Source organism: Dermochelys coriacea, chromosome 23 (genome assembly GCF_009764565.3).
Source record: "Dermochelys coriacea isolate rDerCor1 chromosome 23, rDerCor1.pri.v4, whole genome shotgun sequence".
Lineage (NCBI taxonomy): Eukaryota > Metazoa > Chordata > Testudines > Dermochelyidae > Dermochelys > Dermochelys coriacea.
The window spans coordinates 1,547,676-1,567,927 of record NC_050090.1 but is presented as its reverse complement, the minus strand read 5'-3'; the positions used below and the strand labels follow the sequence as shown (position 1 = coordinate 1,567,927).

At 52.8% G+C, this 20,252-nt stretch overlaps 1 protein-coding gene across 2 annotated transcripts; it reads right to left on the bottom strand.

The window, feature by feature from the left end:
• Nucleotides 1-8,278: 8,278 nt before the first annotated feature.
• On the bottom strand, nucleotides 8,279-19,813 carry LOC119847358 (cytochrome P450 2G1-like). 2 transcript variants are annotated; one of them, XM_038382093.2, is made up of 9 exons: nucleotides 18,965-19,813; nucleotides 17,203-17,365; nucleotides 14,459-14,608; nucleotides 13,790-13,950; nucleotides 12,386-12,562; nucleotides 11,440-11,581; nucleotides 10,169-10,356; nucleotides 9,147-9,288; nucleotides 8,279-8,948 (listed from the first exon to the last, which is right to left on the bottom strand). In XM_038382093.2, exons 1-9 carry the CDS (start codon nucleotides 19,142-19,144, stop codon nucleotides 8,767-8,769), a joined length of 1,485 nt encoding a protein of 494 aa, XP_038238021.1. In that variant the 5' UTR covers nucleotides 19,145-19,813; the 3' UTR covers nucleotides 8,279-8,766. The 2 variants fall into 2 exon arrangements, with proteins under 2 accessions (XP_038238021.1, XP_043357413.1); XM_043501478.1 differs by lacking the exon at nucleotides 18,965-19,813 and adding an exon at nucleotides 17,746-18,205.
• Nucleotides 19,814-20,252: the final 439 nt, after the last annotated feature.

The window sequence follows — 20,252 nt, the reverse complement described above, 5'->3', positions numbered from 1 at the left end:
AACAGTGAGGTGGCACAATTTGCAGATGATACAAAATTACTAAAGATAGTTAAGACCCAGGCAGACTGAGAAGAGCTACAAAAGGAGATCTCAAAACTGGGTGACTGAGCAACAACATGGCAGATGAAATTTAATGTTGATAAATGCAAAGTAATGCACATTGGAAAGCATAACCCTAACTATACATATAAAATGATGGGGTCTAAATTAGCTGTTACCACTCAAGAAAGAGACCTTGGAGTCACTGCGGAGAGTTCTCTGAAAACATCCACTCAATGTGCAGCGGCAGCCAAAAAAGTGAACAGAATGTTGGGAATCATTAGGAAAGGAACAGATAATAGGACAGAAAATATCATGTTGGCTCTATATAAATCCATGGTACGCCCACAGCTTGAATACTGAGTGTGAATGTGGTCGCCCCATCTCAAAAAAGATAGATTGGAATTGGAACAGGTTCAGAAAAGGTCAACAAAAATGATTGGGGTATAGAACGGCTTCCACATGAGGAGAGATTAATCAGACTGGGACTTGTCCGCTTGGAAAAGAGACGGCTAAGGGGAGATATGATTGAGGTCTATAAAATCGTGAGTGGTGTGGAGAAAGTAGATAAGGAAGTGTTGTTTACTCCTTCTCATAACACAAGAATTAGAGGTCACCAAACAACATTAATAAGCAGCAGGTTTAAAACAAATAAAAGTATTTCTTCACAAAACACACGGTCGACCTGTGGAACTCCTTGCCCCACTGCTCCCTACACCCTTATCCAGACCCCTTTGGAGATAGCTCAGCCCCAGTGTCTCTTGGCCAAGTGACTGCATCTCTCTGGGCCTCCCCTCCCCCTTGGTGGACAGCGGGCACGGAGTGAGGACACTTTGCTCTGCCCAGGACCGGAGAATTCGTCTATGGGTTAGGGCTGATTGTGTTCTCCCCCGTTCCTGCAAAAACCCTCTCAGATAGGTTGGCTGTTGCGACCCTGCAGCCCTCAATGAGCCCTCGCTCTTCCTGGGGCCCCTTCCCTGGACTGAATTGGAAAGACCCTGCCACTAAGTAAATTAACAAAGGACAATTCGGATCCTCTGCATTTTCTGGGTTTGTCCCCATGATGAAACACTGACACGAAAATCCTCCCAAATTTGCCTCGCTGATTATCAAACAATGACAGAAAGTCTCCTCACAAGTCTCCCCTGTTCCTCTCTAATGAATGAAGGAGATAAAATCCACCTCTGGGGGGAGAAAATGATGCCCTGACTCATTACCCTACATTGAGAGACTATAGGGCACTAGTGTGGGTGACTGGCCTGGGCCGGGACCATCCCTTTTCTAATTATTTATTGAACAGTGTTCTGCTGTCCTGCCCCATTTCATCTCTTTTTTCCTCTCTCCCTTTTACACGGCAGCAGCTTCCGGCTCCATCTCCCAACCCAACAACTGCCCTTCCCCCATGGCTGCCCCCTGCCAACTACCCGGAACCTTCCGGCTCCATCTCCCAACCCAACAACTGCCCTTCCCCCATGGCTGCCCCCTGCCAACTACCCGGAACCTTCCGGCTCCATCTCCCAACCCAACAGCTGCCCTTCCCTCATGGCTGCCCCCTGCCAACTGCCCGGAACCTTCCGGCCCCATCTCCCAACCCAACAACTGCCCTTCCCTCATGGCTGCCCCCTGCCAACTGCCCGGAACCTTCCGGCTCCATCTCCCAACCCAACAGCTGCCCTTCCCTCATGGCTGCCCCCTGCCAACTGCCCGGAACCTTCCGGCTCCATCTCCCAACCCAACAACTGCCCTTCCCTCATGGCTGCCCCCTGCCAACTGCCCGGAACCTTCCGGCCCCATCTCCCAACCCAACAACTGCCCTTCCCTCATGGCTGCCCCCTGCCAACTGCCCGGAACCTTCCGGCCCCATCTCCCAACCCAACAACTGCCCTTCCCTCATGGCTGCCCCCTGCCAACTGCCCGGAACCTTCCGGCTCCATCTCCCAACCCAACAGCTGCCCTTCCCTCATGGCTGCCCCCTGCCAACTACCCGGAACCTTCCGGCCCCATCTCCCAACCCAACAGCTGCCCTTCCCTCATGGCTGCCCCCTGCCAACTGCCCGGAACCTTCCGGCTCCATCTCCCAACCCAACAACTGCCCTTCCCCCATGGCTGCCCCCTGCCAACTGCCCGGAACCTTCCGGCCCCATCTCCCAACCCAACAGCTGCCCTTCCCTCATGGCTGCCCCCTGCCAACTACCCAGAACCTTCCGGCCCCATCTCCCAACCCAACAACTGCCCTTCCCTCATGGCTGCCCCCTGCCAACTGCCCGGAACCTTCCGGCCCCATCTCCCAACCCAACAACTGCCCTTCCCTCATGGCTGCCCCCTGCCAACTACCCAGAACCTTCCGGCCCCATCTCCCAACCCAACAACTGCCCTTCCCTCATGGCTGCCCCCTGCCAACTGCCCGGAACCTTCCGGCCCCATCTCCCAACCCAACAACTGCCCTTCCCTCATGGCTGCCCCCTGCCAACTACCCAGAACCTTCCGGCCCCATCTCCCAACCCAACAACTGCCCTTCCCTCATGGCTGCCCCCTGCCAACTGCCCGGAACCTTCCGGCCCCATCTCCCAACCCAACAACTGCCCTTCCCTCATGGCTGCCCCCTGCCAACTGCCCGGAACCTTCCGGCTCCATCTCCCAACCCAACAGCTGCCCTTCCCTCATGGCTGCCCCCTGCCAACTACCCGGAACCTTCCGGCCCCATCTCCCAACCCAACAGCTGCCCTTCCCTCATGGCTGCCCCCTGCCAACTGCCCGGAACCTTCCGGCTCCATCTCCCAACCCAACAACTGCCCTTCCCTCATGGCTGCCCCCTGCCAACTGCCCGGAACCTTCCGGCCCCATCTCCCAACCCAACAGCTGCCCTTCCCTCATGGCTGCCCCCTGCCAACTACCCAGAACCTTCCGGCCCCATCTCCCAACCCAACAACTGCCCTTCCCTCATGGCTGCCCCCTGCCAACTGCCCGGAACCTTCCGGCCCCATCTCCCAACCCAACAAGTGCCCTTCCCTCATGGCTGCCCCCTGCCAACTACCCAGAACCTTCCGGCCCCATCTCCCAACCCAACAACTGCCCTTCCCTCATGGCTGCCCCCTGCCAACTACCCAGAACCTTCCGGCCCCATCTCCCAACCCAACAACTGCCCTTCCCTCATGGCTGCCCCCTGCCAACTGCCCGGAACCTTCCGGCCCCATCTCCCAACCCAACAACTGCCCTTCCCTCATGGCTGCCCCCTGCCAACTGTCCGGAACCTTCCGGCTCCATCTCCCAACCCAACAACTGTCCTTCCCCCATGGCTGCCCCCTGCCAACTACCCGGAACCTTCCGGCCCCATCTCCCAACTGCCCAGCCTCCACCCTTCCCTCATTGCCCCTAACTGCCCCAGAGCTGTCCGGCTGCATCCTCCCCGCCCTTCCCCGGGGAAAGCAGTGTTGCCTCCCCACGATGCCCGTGTCGAAGGGGGAGAGAACAAAGAGCCCCTTTCTCTAATGATTGAACAGCTCTAAAATCCCCTCAGATTAGAGCCCCTTTCTGGCTCCCTTTTTAATCTGGGTCCGGGGGGAAATAGCTGCCCTCAGGTCCCATGTCTTTCCAGCTGCCAGCGTCCAAGTGTGAGCTGCGCTGTGTGACAAGGCCCAGCATGTTAATATAAATATCTGATCCCAGGGGGTTTTACCCGCCAATGATCAACGACAGAAACATTTTCATTTTCGCCTCAGATTTTGCCCTTTCTGTCTAAGTCTTGACTATTATGGGGAATCCCCCAGATATTGGCTTTTTCGCTCTCTTATTCTCAAACATTGGTCAAAGCCATCAGATTTTGCCTCACACTCTTTATATCAAAGAGATTTTGGCATTTTCATAATGATCTAACATTGATATTTGATTTATTCAAATCCCCTCAGCCCTGCGGGTTTCCCGCCTTTTTTAACCGTAGCAATTCTCCTTGGGTCCAATTCCCAGTTCGACCTCTGGTTTGCTGGACGGCCATAGACATTTCACTTCACTTCCCTGTACCTCAGTTTCTCCATCTGTAAATAGAGGGTGAAGATACTGATCTCCTTTGTAAAGCTCTTTGAGATCTGTGGAAGAAAACTGTTTTATAAGAGCTAGTTATTATTTTTATTATTATTATTATTATTATTGGATTAAAGATTACCCAGATGATTAAATTAGTATATTAAATCAGCAGAGAATGTGGACAGAGACCAGGAGTCTTCTGAAGGGACGTTTCTGTAAAGACGTACAGTGGCTGAGAAGGAAGAACATCTTGCAAAGTTAGCCAAGGAACTTGCAATGAAAGCCCCCCCGGAAACTTTGCAAAAGGCTGCGTCCAGTCAGACAGGAGACCCTGAGAACAGGAGCTTCCGAACAGGGGGTTAATTGGCTCCTAAAACTGTTCAAGCCCGAAAGCAGCTGGAGAATGTGTTCCCAGGCGACTGTGCGGGAAGAATTATGGGCCTCCTCAGGACAGGGGCTGAAGAGAAGGAGATTCTGATGTGCAGATAAAACTGCAGCAGGGGATTTACAGAGGTGCAGTGGAATCATGCGAGTTGAGAAGCAGCCAGGGCAGTGGGGTAAACATCCCCACCCCCCCAACTCTTGCACATAGTGTTGGGGTGGGGGGGTCATTCATGAGAGCAACTGCCTGGGTTTTACAGCGGCTCTGAACGGCAGCTGTACTATGGCTTTGCTGGGACAAGGGAAGCTGAGGGAAGACCCCCACCCCAACTCTCTCTTTAAATGTAGAACCCCTTGTTTCCATATTGATGGAGTCTTTAATTGTCCTGATTGCTCTGAACTGAAGAGCAGGATGAACAGATTGAGCTCTCCCTTTCCCTTTAGCCCAAACACATTAGTCCAGACTAGGTCTGGCTTTTCGGACACCCAGAATACACCAGTGCGTCTCACTGTAACTTGACAAGCAGTTCCTCTTTCAGTGGCGAGGCGTCAGAGATGGAGGTTTCAGAGTAGCAGCCGTGTTAGTCTGTATTCGCAAAAAGAAAAGGAGGACTTGTGGCACCTTAGAGACTAACAAATTTATTAGAGCATAAGCTTTCGTGAGCTACATGCATCCGATGAAGTGAGCTGTAGCTCACAAAAGCTTATGCTCTAATAAATTTGTTAGTCTCTAAGGTGCCACAAGTCCTCCTTTTCTTTTTAGAGATGGAGGTGTGGGCTAGTCTGGGGCTGGCTCTGTGCCTCAGAGCCTGTATCCTCCTTGGGGTAGGGGAGGCAAAGGGGCTGGTCAGCTCCCCCCAGGACCTCCAGCGCTCCTCATCATAGGATGAAAAATCTTCCTCCCCTGCCACCCAGGAAAGATGTCGAGCAAGATATTTTCCCTGGCAAACATTCACTGGGAAATTTTGATGATTGGTCAGGAAATTTGAAGCGAAATGAACATTTCTGTGTCAGTTTTTGATAGTTCAGGGGTTCCCCTCCTTTCCCTCAGTTTTTCCCACTGGAAAAGATAAAATAAAGTAGACAAAGGAGTAAAACTGGGGCAGGGGAAGTTTGTTTTTAAAAAAATCCCCCCCCCCCCACTCTTTTTTTGCTTTTGTCACCTTTTCCACTGGGAACAAAAAGGAAGATGTTTTGAAAAGAGAGAGAAATGGGGGGCCCCCTCAGCTAAAATCCCAAACCATTCGGGGGGGCCCCTCCCCTAAAATCCCAAACCGTTCAGATATCAGAAATGAAAAAACCAATTTGGAACAACAACTATTCATTTTGAATTTCCCAGCCGAGAAAGTTTAGTCCGAACTGACATTTGCCTGTTTTGACTGAATAATTCCAACCAGCTTTCATTTTGACCCACCAGAGGGGTCAGGAGGGATTTGAATTCCTGGGGACAGGCCAAGGCACCTTCTGGCCCCATGCTGCTTGCTGGATCGTTTTGTGGGAACTAGGCCGTGGATCCTGCCAACACTTATGCCCGTATTTAACTTTAGCCAGAGTCAACACGCAGTTCCGTTCTGATAAAAGGACGTTGGTTGGAGGGGGGCGGTTCCTGAAGTAGTTGTACCGTCGTGTGCCCATGGTTGTGTACAGTGGTGCTTTGTGGATTAGAGGCTGTGAAGGAAGCCCTGGTGGATGGAGGGGAAGAGTTCAGTGGCAGAGGGGAGATGCCGCTAAATCCAGGCGATAACAACGGGGTTCAGTGAGGCCTGCTTCGTTCAAGGCGTTTCTCCACGCTACCAGCTCTTGAGCTGGTTTGACAACAAATCCCAATTTTGTCACTGGGGGAAATTTCCATTTTTAAATTAATTCATTTATTTTGGCCCCGAAAGTTGGAAACAAAGCTGTTTGTCGTGTTTCCAGTTGAAATCCTCCATTTGTTTGTCCCAAAAATAACCCCAAGATTTTTTCCCCCTCCTACCTTTTCTCTATTTTACTCCCCTTTCCTTGCTTTATTCCACTGGAAAAAATGGGGGGATAAAGAGTGGAATAAAAAACGGGGATCCCGCCTCAAAAAGAACCCAGGAGTCCTGGCTCCCAGGCCACCCACTCTAACCAGTAGACCCCACTCCCTCACATTCTCAGGGTTCTCATGTCCATCACAGGCTCTTTTCAGATAAAAGGCACCAGGAGCTCAACCAGGTAGTCAGAAGGAACCAGGCTCCGCGGACAGAGGATCAGCTCCAGCTACCATGCACCAACTCTGCGATCCACAAAATCCAGCGCTTCACAGACCAACGCGCCACACAGGTGACCAGGGACACGGCTTTCTGTGGACACGCCCTGCCCCAGGTGAGGGGCAAAGGGGCTTTGCTGTCCGTTGAGCCCCGGCACAGCAGAGACTGAACACCCAGCCCCTCTTCATCCCTAGCCCTTGGGGCACTTTGGCCTCATCCCCAGGGTTCAGGGGACTCAGGGGGCACCTGCTTGCCTCTGGTGGCACAATGACAGAACCAAGAATAGATCTCAGGTATCCTGAGTCTCAGCGCCCTGCTCTAACCGCTCCATCACACTCTTCCCACACTGGGCCTAGCCCCCAAGTGCCTCAGCTCCCAAACGCCTGCATCTCTCTACTCAACGAGCCTGGGGTCCTGAGTGTCCTGTGCCACATCAGGCTCCAGATCAGCTGGCACTGCCCCACAGCACAAGCTCCCTGCTCATCCAAGCCCATCGCGAACGGCACCGAATTCGCTTGCTGGGCATCCCGCATCTCTGCTCCGGGCAGCAAGGTAAGGCAGGTCAATATCCCTAAACACACATGTCCCTTCCCCGCCACGCTCCCTGCCCAGGCCTCAGCTCGTGTTTTTCTTAATCCAAGCGGACACTCATATTTTGTTCGTCTCTAGTCCCTTGCATGTGCGGCTCTCAAAGCACATTGCAAGCATTAATCAGTGAAGCCAGGGGGTTACCCTGTTCTTCCCAACCTGAAGAAGCAGGGTTTCCCTCCCCCTCTGGGTGTCACCCCTTTCGGCTTCAATCTGCTGTTCCCACGGTGAGATTTTTTTTGACAAAAAATGTTTTTGACCAAGATACAAATTTAGTCCAAAGTTTTTATTTTACAGCAAAACATGTCAAAACATTTCACACCATCTTGGTGAGCCCCACTCTCTCCCCCTTTTATTCCCCCTCCCCCACTCACAGCTTTCATTTTTTCTCAAAGGACATGTCTGTTCGTTTTGGCCAGCTCTAGCTATCATGGTGAGAGCTCCCGCATCAGTTTCAATCTAGTTCAGCCATCACATGCGTGAGTGATTGCAGGATTGGGACCCACGTATATGGCAGAGAGAGGGAAAGAACCCGGGAGTCCTGACATCTACTTCTCTGCTGTAACTGCTAGACCAGCGGTGTCCAATACGTTCACCACTAGCCATATGTGGTGAATAGACTATTGAATTGTGGCTAATGCATGTGGCTTTTTTATAATGTGGTGAATAAGAAAAATTCAAAACCACAAGTGTGGCTAGCATCGAATTTCTATTGGACACTGTTGTGCTAGACCCTCACTCCCTTCTCAGAGCTAGCAATTCTGAGGATTTCTAGCTCTAGGAAATGACAGGTTTCAGAGTAGCAGCCGTTTTAGTCTGTATTCGCAAAAAGAAAAGGAGTACTTGTGGCACCTTAGAGACTAACACATTTATTAGAGCATAAGCTTTCGTGAGCTACAGCTCACTTCATCAGATGCATCCGATGAAGTGAGCTGTAGCTCACGAAAGCTTATGCTCTAATAAATTTGTTAGTCTCTAAGGTGCCACAAGTACTCCTTTTCTTTTAGCTCTAGGAAAGTGTGTGTGTGGGGGGGGAGGGGGTCTAGTGGTTAGAGCAGGGGACTAGGAAACAGGACTCGGGTTCTTTTCCTGACTCTACCATATACTTGGATCCCAATCCTACAGACACTCATGAGCACAACTTCCCCATCCTCTCCTCTAATAAGCCACACTCCCAAGCCCCACCATTTAAGCCAGGAATAGAACCCAGCATCCTGTGCGTCAACCACAAAACCATGAGCATTCCCCATCTCAGGGCTCTCTCCATTCCAGAACTGTGCATGACTTCGGAGATATCTTGGCAAAAGATAAAAAGAAAAAATGTGAGTGACCACCAGCGGTAACTTGTCCAGGAATGTGCAGTGTCAAGACCTACAAATGATATCATAGCATAGAAAAACTTCCTCCTTTACACAGGTCCAGCCTTGCTACCTTGGGGCCATCATACGTTTACCCTGTTTGTTTCACAGTCAGTGACTGCGCTCCTGGCATGTCTGCTGATGACTTCTCAGCGGGGGAGGGCACAGACCCTGTACTCGGGAGGTATGTTCCAAAATCCACTCGCTTTTGGGGCAAGGTCAATTTCCTGGGGGTCGACGGGTGACTGCAAAGTGAAGTGCTGCAAGACGGAGGTAAAGACCAGGAAGAGCTCCATGCGGGCCAGACCCTCGCCCAGACACACTCGCTTCCCTAGGGGAACAAAGGCAAATAAAGGAATCCTGGCTGACTGTCCCAGAGAGTGAACAAGACACCCTGTCCCTTCCATGCACAGAGCTCAACACCCCGCAGTCACACCCATGCTCCCACAACTTAGCCTTGAAGGAGTTCATTTGTTAGGAATGAGGCCTGATCTATGGGGGGCTGGGAAAGGGGGAGAAATGTTGGTACCTGAGGAAAAAGCCACAAAAGCATGGTTCTTCTTAAAGCCGCCGTTCTCATCCAAGAAATTCCCAGGGTCGAAGCGTTCTGGGTCGCTGAAGTGTCTGGGGTCCCGGAGGGCAGAGCCCAGCACGCAGAAAACATCTGTCCCCTGGTAAGAGAGGTGGTTCTGGTTGTTTGGCCAGCTCTAGCTATCACAGCTAGAGCTTCCTCATCAGTTTCAATCTATTTTAGCCAGGGCACATGTGAGTGTTTGCAGGATTGGGACCCACGTATACAACAGAGGCAGGGAAAGAACCCAGGAGTCCTGACATCTAGTCCCTCGCTGTAACTGCTAGGCTCTCACACCCTTCCACAAAGCAAACCTGCTTTGCCTTCTCCCCATGAGCCAGAGTCAGCAGCGCAGCCCCATAGAGCATGTGGGACACTGGCATGGCTTGTACAAACCGGCTAGCCAGGCGTGAGGGGCTTGGTTTGAAATCAGAGCTTTCCTTCGCCTCGGTACACTGCCTGCCACACCCAGCCGGTCAGGAATTGCACCCCCGGGTCTCCCCATGCCTAGTCCTGGGCCCTCTCCTCTGAGCCACACTGCAGCTGTGAATGATGGAGAAATAGCACCATTTAGTGGTTGGGGAAATCCCAACATCCCAGCCTAATTGTCCCACCCATGGAACCAGAGATTTGTAGTGATCTTTTTAGAGAATAAAACAGAGGCCAATGGAGATCCAGGCCTGCCAATGCCTGAGAGTGCCCTGTAACTGTATTTGACATGTGTGTGCATGCACATATTTCCTCTGGTCCTGCACAAGCTCAGGTGACGATCATCTTGTCCTGGTGTCTGTTCAAAGCCACATTTCAAATGCAGCTGCCTCTGGAGTGCAGAGCGATAGCTAAGCAGAGCACAACGTGAGGAGAGGGAAACAGAAATGTTCACAAACACTAGGGCAGGCTCTCATGAAGGGTGGCTGCCGTGTGTGTGTTGTATTTTAAAACGTAAACGGGGCGTTCGCACTAAGCTCTGGACTCAGCACCTTGGGCAGCGTGTAGCCCCGGAACTGGGTGTCTCGGATCACTGCATGCGGAATCCCCAGAGGGATGATGTTGCTGAATCGCTGGATCTCGTGTAGCACAGCTTGGGTGTAGGGCATGCGGCTTCGGTCCTCAGCGGTGGGGCTGCGGTTTCGACCGACAACACCATCGATTTCCTGATGCACCCTTTCTGTTGAGACACCACAGGCATATTACGGACACAGGGAGCATGTGGCACGAAACTCCTCAGCCACGTTGTGATCTAGGGGCAGGTCATGGGATCTGCCCCACTGCTGCCTGAATCGTTCTTGTTAGTATTTCGGTAGCCCTGAAAGGCTCTGGCTGAGACAAGGGTCCCGTTGTACGTACCCGTGGTAAGACCATCTCTGCCTGAAAGAGCTTAAAATCTCAGTAGACAAGATACAAAGGAGTACTACCCCTGTTTAATAGGTGGAGCACTAACCAGTATGGAGTTAGTGATCGACAGCAGTTCACACAAGGGGTCAGCAGCTGACTTCCAGTCTAGTGAATTAACCACAAAGTCCACCTCATCCGTTAGAGCTGGAGGGGGAGGAGTCCAGATTCTCCAACCCGGCACCCGCCCCAGCTCCACCCTTACATACAGTAGAAGGTTTCAGAGTAACAGCCATGTTAGCCTGTATTCACAAAAAGAAAAGGAGGACTTGTGGCACCTTAGAGACTAACAAATTATTTGAGCATAAGCTTTCGTGAGCTACAGAAGAGTTTCTTAGAAGCCAGTGCTTCCATAACAGAGGCTAAAGACACAGAAAGAGGCCAGACAAGGGCTCTGGATTCGCTCTCTGGTCCACGCGGTTGGCTCAGTTACCGATAGTCTCCATCCAGATTGGCACAGCTGGAGTAACAGCTGGTAACAAAACAGTGGGAACTGGAATATCCATTTTGTGGGAAATTTGGTGATTTCAAAATTCATTTTGATTCCAAAATGGAACCATCACAGCCACAAAAGAATTTAGGAATTTCCTGCCAAAAATAATGTTTAAAAAAATCATTTTGGGTCAAAATCCTTTGGTTTCAATTCTGAACATTTTCATTTCATTCGAGTTGCAATAATATAAAGTTAAGAAAAATAAAGATGAATAATTGGAATGTTTTGCTCCAGAACTGTCGAACTGGGACACGGCTGTTTTCTGCACACTTCCTTCTGATCTCTCTTTTCTAAACGCAATGTTGTTGAAATAGAGGGGAAGAAACCCATTCTGTTGGAAACCTTTAAACCTGCCCTACTAATTACCTTGTACCTCTGGGTATTTCATCAGGAGCAGGAACCCGTATCTCAAGGTGGAGCTCACCATCTCTGTTCCACCGAAAAACAAGTGGACTATGCTCAGCACCAGGTTCTTAGTGTGGAATTCACTCAGCGGATTTTGCTTTTCCTTGAAAGAGAAAATAAAAAAAACCCAAAATACTCATAGCTAATGATCCAAACAGCAGGGTGACAAACAGAGGAGAGAAATATTTGCACCTCCAGAATTCATGGCTGAGGGTCTCTGGTTTCACGGCCAGACTAATACACTTGTGAGTTAACCTGAAAAACTAATGAGGATGTTAGTCTGATTGTTCAATATTTCTAACACAGTATTTTGAATCAACAGGCAGCATTAAAGCCTCAGATCAAAACACTCCTATTTCTCTCACAATATACCATAGGTCAGAGGATGGGGGCCGCTTGAAGGCGCACAGCATTGCCTGGGTGTGCACAACTCTCTCAGGTGCTGTCTTGTGAGCGTGAAGGGGTTTCAATGCCATTGTTTGAGCACGTGGGTTATTTGCATGGGAAAGGTGGTTTGGTAACCATGGGCCTGACCTGGTGGGGTCGTTTGCCCCGAAACAAGCCGAGCGGGCCTAAGACGCTACTCACGCCCACTTTGCACTGAGGTAAATAACTGCACTGGGTGCAGGGCAGTGGAGAATCAGGTCCAGTGCATCAAACTCCTGCCCCAGGAAAGCGACACAAGGGAATTATGGACCACCCGTCACTTGTGGTGTTCATCAAGGGAAAGGAAAGTCAGGGTGTGGCCAGGATGAAGATACAGGGGATTCTTTCTACAGGCTGTTGGTCACAGACAGATGCGGTGAATGCTCTCTGGCTCTGTGGTTCCCAGCCTGTGCAAAGGAACATCCCAGAGTCCACTGGAGAACCCCCCTAAAATACCGCCCTGGCCCCTGCAGCTCTGTACCTCTTCCATTTTGATGAGGAAGGCGTCAATGTAATCCCGAGGGCAGCCAGGATCCAAGGTCTTCTGGTTCCTCTGCACCCGCTCGGTGACGAAGTTGTGCAGCACCTCAACGTGCTTTAGAATCCGGTTGTGGGGGCCGGGCAAGAAGCACATGATGCCTGGAAACATCTCGTAGAGCTGCAGGGGGGAAGGCGGGAGAGACGTGGAAAGCTCCTTTAGCAGCACAGAGAGGGAGGGGGCGGCCACTCGTGAGCCCGCCCTGACGATGTCAAGCGGGAACAGGCTGCTCAGGCAGCCCGACGACCTCCATCTCACTGCTCCCATGGCTGGCTCACAGCAGCCCAGGAGCGGCCGCAAGCAGCGAGGTCATCCCCAGGCGTTCCAAAATCATGAGTCCGGCCCCCAAAATCGCGAGAGTGGCTTAAAAATCATGAGATTTTAAAAGAAGACTAATGATGGCTTTGGAGAGCAGTCCGTGGGCCAGCTGCTCAGCGTGGTGCTTTCAGGCTCCTCTCAGCACACATGAGGGCAAACTTCCGTTAGAAAAAAGAGGCAGGCTAAGAGTCTGACCCAGAACCCATGACTCCAGGATCTGAGGCTTTTAGAAAAGACACCAGAGCCCCGGAGGCTGGTGATAAAATCTCCAGCGGGGCCCAACCCTGGAATCCCCGTCTGCGCCTTTGGTTCTGGGCTGGGAGGAACCCCACTTCTGCCCCTCCCAAGATGTCCTGACTCCTCAGCTGGGATCCCACAGTCTGATTTTGTGAGCTGCTGAGCAAGGTTTTCCGGGCTAGGCCCAATTTCTGTGCCATGCCTGGATAGAGCTACTCACATGTGTGTGCCCCAGATCCAACAGACTGGCTGCTCCGCACCCCAAAGGCCTAGGTATGAAGTGCTGCAGCAATCAGGTGTCCTGGACTACACCTGCTGCTTTGCCATCCACACCCAGGGTCCCACTGACTTCAGTGGGCATCAGACTGGGCCCAGGGAAGGCACAAGGGACGAGGGATGAGCTCAGTGGGAGACACCAGCAGCTATGAAGTTAGCTGCCCTCTGTAAAAGGTGTCTGGTGGCGCACCGGGGCCAGTAGGAGGGATACGGCCTTGGGATCTTTGCAGGACCGAGCCCCAGGTGATGGCTCTCCATCCAACTGCAGGAGGGTGGGGAGTGGTCAGGGATGAAGGGCCAGATCTACAAAGATGCAGACAGGCACCCAAGTCATACTTAGGGTTGGGTGCCTAGCATACTTAGGTGCACCTTTCAGCACCTAAATACCTTGTAAAATCCAGCCTGGATTCCTAGCTCCCTCCCTGCTCTCCTTCCAAGGATGTGTTCACTCGCTGCCACTCCAGGACCTGGCCTGTGCTGCACAGACCCCCCGTGGCCCCAGTAAGCATCACCCACCTGCGTCCAGGGGCTGGTCAGCTCCAGGAAGAGGCTCTGGATGACGTCGAGTAAGCTCAGGAACATCTGGTCCTGGTAGTCGAAGCGGTCCCCGAAGGCAATGGAGGAGATCACATTGGCCACGGTGTGGCTGACGGCGAGGCTGGGGTCGAAGGGAGAACCTGGGGCGGCAGAATAGACTGTGTTCAGCTGCCGGGAGATGCCAGGAGCGGCAAGAGGGGGAATATCCCTCGCCGATCAAAACCGCCTGGGGTTAATGGTTCACCGCGAGGGACACTGAAGCGTGGGGATGGGCAGCACCCCCTCCTCCTCGCCAAGCTGGGACCAGGGGGATTTTTCATCCTTTTCGAACTCTTGGGAGGTAGAAACTGAAATCTCTCGATGCATGGACTCGCCCCCCTTTCCGCTCCCCAGTGTGACCCTCTCTGCTCTGGAGCTGAGGAAGCCAACGGCTGGGCAGCTGATGCCCATTGCCCAAGGCACAAAGTGAGGGAGAGGCTGGGAGAGGAACAGGGCCCAGCAGGCCTGGCATTATGGGCCAGGTTTTCAGAAGACCTCAACACTGGGAGTCTCCAGCGAGAGCAACAGAGACCCCCTACCCCTCCTCCGCGTGTGGAGAACCTAGACACTCCACCGAGGCCCCGCAGCCCCGACACGACAGACACAAACCGTTGGTTTTCCTGATCTCTTCCACCAGACACCGAGCTTCCTCCGCAATCCTCTCTTCCAGGGACCTTTTCCCCATCCCCAGATTCCTCAGGGTGGTGACCGAGAACTGGCGGAGCTGTCTCCATCGCTCGCCGTTTGCTAAGATGACCCCTGAGGGCGAGAGAGGGAAACAGACGGGGCTGAGGGACAAATGACAACCAGCCAGGGAGAGAACGGAGGGGTGTCAGCAAGAACATGCTTGTGAACAGAAAATGAAGTGGACCAGTGGGATCGTTAAACTGGGTTTGCTGTCTTGCCTGGAGAAATCCATTGCTCATGGACCCGTCAAAGTCATTATTCTCAAATGCTGCTGTTGCAAGACAGGCCCAGTTCTGCTAAACGCTGCATCCGGTGAAACCAGTTGAACGTTGCTTAGGAACCCCCCAGGGCATCTCACTGGCTTTCCTGGCATCAAACATGTTCTTTTAACTCCCCTCGTAAGTTCTCATCAAGCAGTTTGACTCTATCTTTGTATCTTCCCGCTCCTGAATGTTGACCTCCGGTGTTAGGAGACACAGCTAGTCTAGGCATGGTGGGTCCAGGCAGGGACATGCTAATTGTGTGGAAGGAGTTATTCCTGAGCCGGGGGGGGCAGTGTTTGGAGAAGCAATCAGGGTATGGCAGACACCGACACAGGGGAAAGGTTAAAGGAGCTATAGGAAGACTGGTCTTCTATTTACGGTGCCAGCCTGGTACTCAAGTGGGCTGGCTTCGGGTCCCGACTTTGCCACTGGCTCCCCGTCTGTGGTATAATTTCCATTTTCCAGACAAGTGACTGAAGTACTTACAGGGGAAGTGACTCACACATAAGCACTTTGGTTTCTCATGTGTAAAGTGCAAATCCAGCTACACGCCCACCTCCCGGGGCGGACCGGGGATCAGCTCTCTGAGAAGCTCAGCTACTCTAGGGACAGGGCCGAGTGAGGCCTTCCAGAGACTAACCTAGGTGGTGTGGCTCAGGGAAGACAATAGGGATCAGAAGGTGACGAGCAGCTATCGAGTGTGAAGCCCAAGGGTTCTAACGAGGAGCGCTGGGCAGAAATTGTGGGACACTTTATTAGCCAATCACAGGTAAATGCACGTTAGGAAACAACAGAGGATAACTGGATGGGACTCCATGGCCACTGATTTTGGTTGCCCAGCGTGAGACCCCTGGGGTCTGAATTTAAAGAGGTGCTGAGTACCGGGAGCTTCCATCGCCCACAGTTGAAGTTGTGGGTACCGCACCTCTGAGCCCCCGAAAAGCAAGCCCCCCAATATCAATGGCTCCTTGTGATGGTGTTGGCCCCTGATTCTGGGTGGCTCTCAGGGGGAGTTGGATAGTTCCCTAAGGGACCTCGGGAATTCATTATCTGTCACTTCCCCCCAGGCCTGCAACCGCTCAGTCCAATAAGGGAGAACGGGCCAATGTCAAAGAGATCCAGAAGTGAATTCCACATGAGCCCAAAATCTCGGTGCTTGTGGCGTAGGGTTGCCAGAACGCCTGGTTGAAACGGGATGCTGGTGGCTCCATTAAAAGTCCGGTCGGCAGCGCAGCAGGGGACCGGGGGCTAAGGCAGGCTCCCTGTCCGCTCTAGCTCTGCGCAGAAGCGGCTGCCAGGTCCTTGTGGCCCCTAGGCTCATGGGCTGCCAGGGAGGCTCCGCGCGCTGCCCCCGCCCCTAGTGCCGGCTCAGTTGCTCCCATTGGCTGGGAACCGCAACCAATGGGAGCTGCAGGGGTGGTGCCTGTGGGCGCAGGGGCAGCAGATAGAGCCTCCCTGGCCGCCCTGCGCCTAGGGCAGCAGTTCTCAAACTGTGGGTCGTGACCCTGTTTTAATGGGGTCACCAGGGCTGGGTTAGACTTTCTGGGGATGAAGCCAAAGCCAGAGCCCCATCACCCAGCACTGAGCTGAAGCCAGAGGGCTTCAGCCCCAGGTGGCAGGGCTCAGGTTACAGGCCCCGGACCTGGGGCTGAAGCCCTTGGGCCTTGGTCCCCCTCCTGGGGTCGTGAAGTAATTTGTGTTGTCAGAAGGGGGTTGTGGAGCAATGAAGTTTGAGAACCCCTGCTCTAGGAGCTGCAGGGACCCCGCACCCCAAACTTCCTCCTGCACCCCAACCTCCTGCCCCAGCCTGGAGTCTCTTCGGCACCCAAACTCCCTCCCGGAGCCCGCACCCAACCTCCTCCCGCACCCCAACCTCCCGCCCCAGCCTGGTGAAAGTGAGTGTGGGTGAGGGGAGAGTGAGTGATGGAGGGAGGGGGGATGAAGCAAGCGGGGAGGGCCTCGGAGAAGGAGTGGGGCAGGGGCGGGACCTTGGGGAAGGGGCGGGGCAGGGCGCAGGGCAGGGGTGTTCGGTTTTGTGCAGTTAGAAAGTTGGCCAGCCTAGTTTTGAAATGTGTCTTTGTTCCGAGCCCTTTGGAAACCAGTCACCAAAAAACCCGCCAGCCATACAAAAAGAAACGTAAGTGAGCTAGTGGCCGTGACCCCCGAATACCCAATGGGGGGGTGGGGCGATCCCCGGGGCTGTGCCAGAGCCAGCTTCTCATCCCTGCTCTGCCTGATTTGGAGCAGCGGGGTGAACCCAGAGGAGGGCCCTACTCCCGCCCGGTTGGTGAGCTGGGTAGAGGGCGGGGCGATGCTTCGGCAAGGTCCAGCGGCTGGCAGCCAGCCACAAGGAGGAACGCGGTGGCTGCACAGGTTGCAAGCCAGTTTCGCCCTCCCGCTCACCATAACCATGGAAGATCCTGTCCAGCGTGGGCATGCCACCTCTGCCACTGAACTCCTCCGCGTGATCCACCAGGGCTTCCTTCACCGCCTCGTGCCCGCACAGCACCACCACCCGCCGCAGGCCCAGGAGCACCGTGAACACCGGGCCATACTTATCCCGCAGCTGCAAGAGGAAGGCGTGTCAATGGGAAGAAGGAAAGAACAGATGCTGCACTGACGAGGGAGGAATATGGGCCTAGAGAAAGGATCAGCTGTTTGCCAATATCCCTTGTAAGAACTTCTCCCCTTCCAAGTCCAGGGAGGCCCTTTGGGAATCAGCAAAAGTGACGTCTGTGGATTTGGCCCCTACATTTTTCCAGAGGGGTGACTAGCGACCCTGCATGATTCTCTTTTTGTTTCATTTTCATTTTAGCCGTGAGGTACCCCTGGCCCACTTATCATGGGGCTGGGTGTGGTGCGAAAACCTGCCTAGATTACAAAACAATATGATATTGTCTGTGCATTTATCGAATGTATCACACCACTGAGAGGCCAATTACTCACCGGTCATTCAGGTGGGAACTGGAATTATGTTTGTTGCTTCATTCTCCAAAGAAGAATATACGTAGAAAAACCTTTTAACAAGGGAATGGCACTCGCTCAGGAGGGGCTAAAAAATCGATGGCTGTTAGACAATAACTGAGCACGCCTTGGGTTGAGAAAGGATTGGGAGACTTGGAATCAGGGCAGACTCCCGGCTGCACACTCCTGGAGAACAATGGGCTCTTTAGAGAGGGGGCCATTCTGTGCGCATTTTTCTGACTCTCTGACGCATCAGCCTCGGTTGACAAATTGCCGTTCAGTTATGAAAAACAGCAAAATGTGTCTATTAATCGTATTCCCCACCCCAAAAAGCTACTTGTTGCACCAGATCTTCTCAGCTGGCTGGGCAGGTGTGGGTAACTGAAGGCCAGGAGGCAGAGGGGAAATCTGATATGCACTCCCTCTGGCTACTTTGCATTTCTCTGACAATAAATTGCAGCTCTGGCTGCTTCTCACTGCTCCGCAGGTGAGAGCAGAGAGTATATACCAGCAGATCCAACCCTTAAACTTCATTACAAGATTGAAAGGTTGACCACTGATGTCTTCTGAAATATTACATGGTAACATTCACATTTGGTTTCTTGTTTACTGTCGACGTATGGAATTATTAACTGAGAAACACACATGTGGAAATTCCCAGACAACGAGTCCATTAAGATGGAGGTACGGTTGAGAATACATCTCAATAACATACAGTAAAATACATCATATAAGGGAATTACATAACAACTCATTATAAACCCAGTAAATTCAGAGTTAAAGTTAACGCTGTCTTGTGACAGAATAAGTGGGAAACATTTCTAATGTGCCTGTAAAAATCTGCTTCATCTTTGTTGAGCTCACAAACACTGAACGTAATCGTATGTGTATTAGAGGTGTCAAAGGAATGCATCTGATGAAGTGAGCTGTAGCTCACGAAAGCTTATGCTCTAATAAATTTGTTAGTCTCTAAGGTGCCAAAAGTACTCCTTTTCTTTTTGAGAGTTAAGATTATTTAACATGTTTGAATTTCTTTTAAGTGTAACCTTAATTGGGTTTACAATGTTTGGTTGTAGGAAAATTATTACAGCCCTCTCGTATATTTTACTCTAAGGTACAGGTGAGGCCCCTCAACCTTAGCTCCGCTTGGCTTTTCCCTGGGAACATCCAAAGGGTTGATTTTCACAGGCCGCCGACTTACCGCCATCAGTGATGTGAACAGGTCCCCCCCGCTCAGCTGCAGCGCGTTGCCCAGAAGCGGCAGAGGAGTTGGTCCAGGGGGAAATTTGCTGCCTTGCTGCTGCCATTTCCGCTCCCAGAGGAAAGCCAGGCACAAAGCGCCGGCAGCCAGGACAAGAGGGACCAATCCCCCGAGCTCCATTGCGCGGGGAGCCGGTGGGCCAGGAGCAGCTGGAGGGTCAGATGTGGGTTCCAGGAGCTGAGTCTCGTGGTACCTGGGAAGGATGATCCAGTTCCCCTGATGTTTGGGTGTGTAGGTATTCCCCAGAGCTGGGCGCAACTCGGAAATTGACAGTCTGTGGGTGATTTTGCCACCAGTCACTGGGGCACTGGCATTTTTAATGCCTTTGGAATCACGAAGGGATTGTTAAACATCCCGTGTCAAAGCCGTTCTGGGATCCAGGTCCTTGAGGCTGTTCTGTTTGCTTGTTTAAGCCCAGGCCATGTGGCCAAGTCTTATGATCCAGGCAGCAGAGCAATTATCTTCCAAAAAAACACCCATGCAAGATAGCTGGGGATGGGCAGTGACCTGTGAAGAACCCACACAGCTATTTCCGTGTGTGGGACACTGAGCCGAACACCGATCTCCCGCACGCTGCCTCCAAACTAACACGTGGAGGTGAGTCTCTGCATGTCGCAGCCGGCACTAAAACCGAGAAAGCTGGGCCCTGTCTGGGGAAGGGCGTAGCTCCAGAAAAGGACACGGGCACGGACGTCTAGGCACTCCGGAGATCCTCCAACCCCCCTGCTCGCCTGCTGCCTGCAGTCCCCAAGCAAGTGCCGAAGTTTCTAGGAGTACGTGGCCACATGTCCTCTGGCTGGGCGTTCCCCGCCTTGCTTACCTTGGGGACGGATGTGGTAGGCGTGCTCCAAGCCCACCTAAACCCACATCAAAGGGCTGAGAAGGAGGCACTCCCCTCGCTGCCTGGAGCCCAGCAGCTCCAGCGCTCTGCCAGGATGTGGGCAGCTCCCCCCCCCCCGCTCTGCCTGGCGTGGGGCTGGGAGGTGAAGTTGGACCCCCGCCCCGGAGACCCCGGGCTATGGGGTGTTCAGCTGTGGGGCTTTTTCATTCTCTCTGGTGGAAGCTGTTCCACTGGAGACAGGCAATTCGACATGCCTTGGCCAGGGGGCTGGAGGCTGGTTCCCACACCCCTGGGGAGGTGCTGATCAGGGGGGCAGGAGGCGATGGTGGGAGGAGGAAGTTCTGATAGGGGGCTGCCACTGGGTGACCAGCACCCACCATTTTCCCT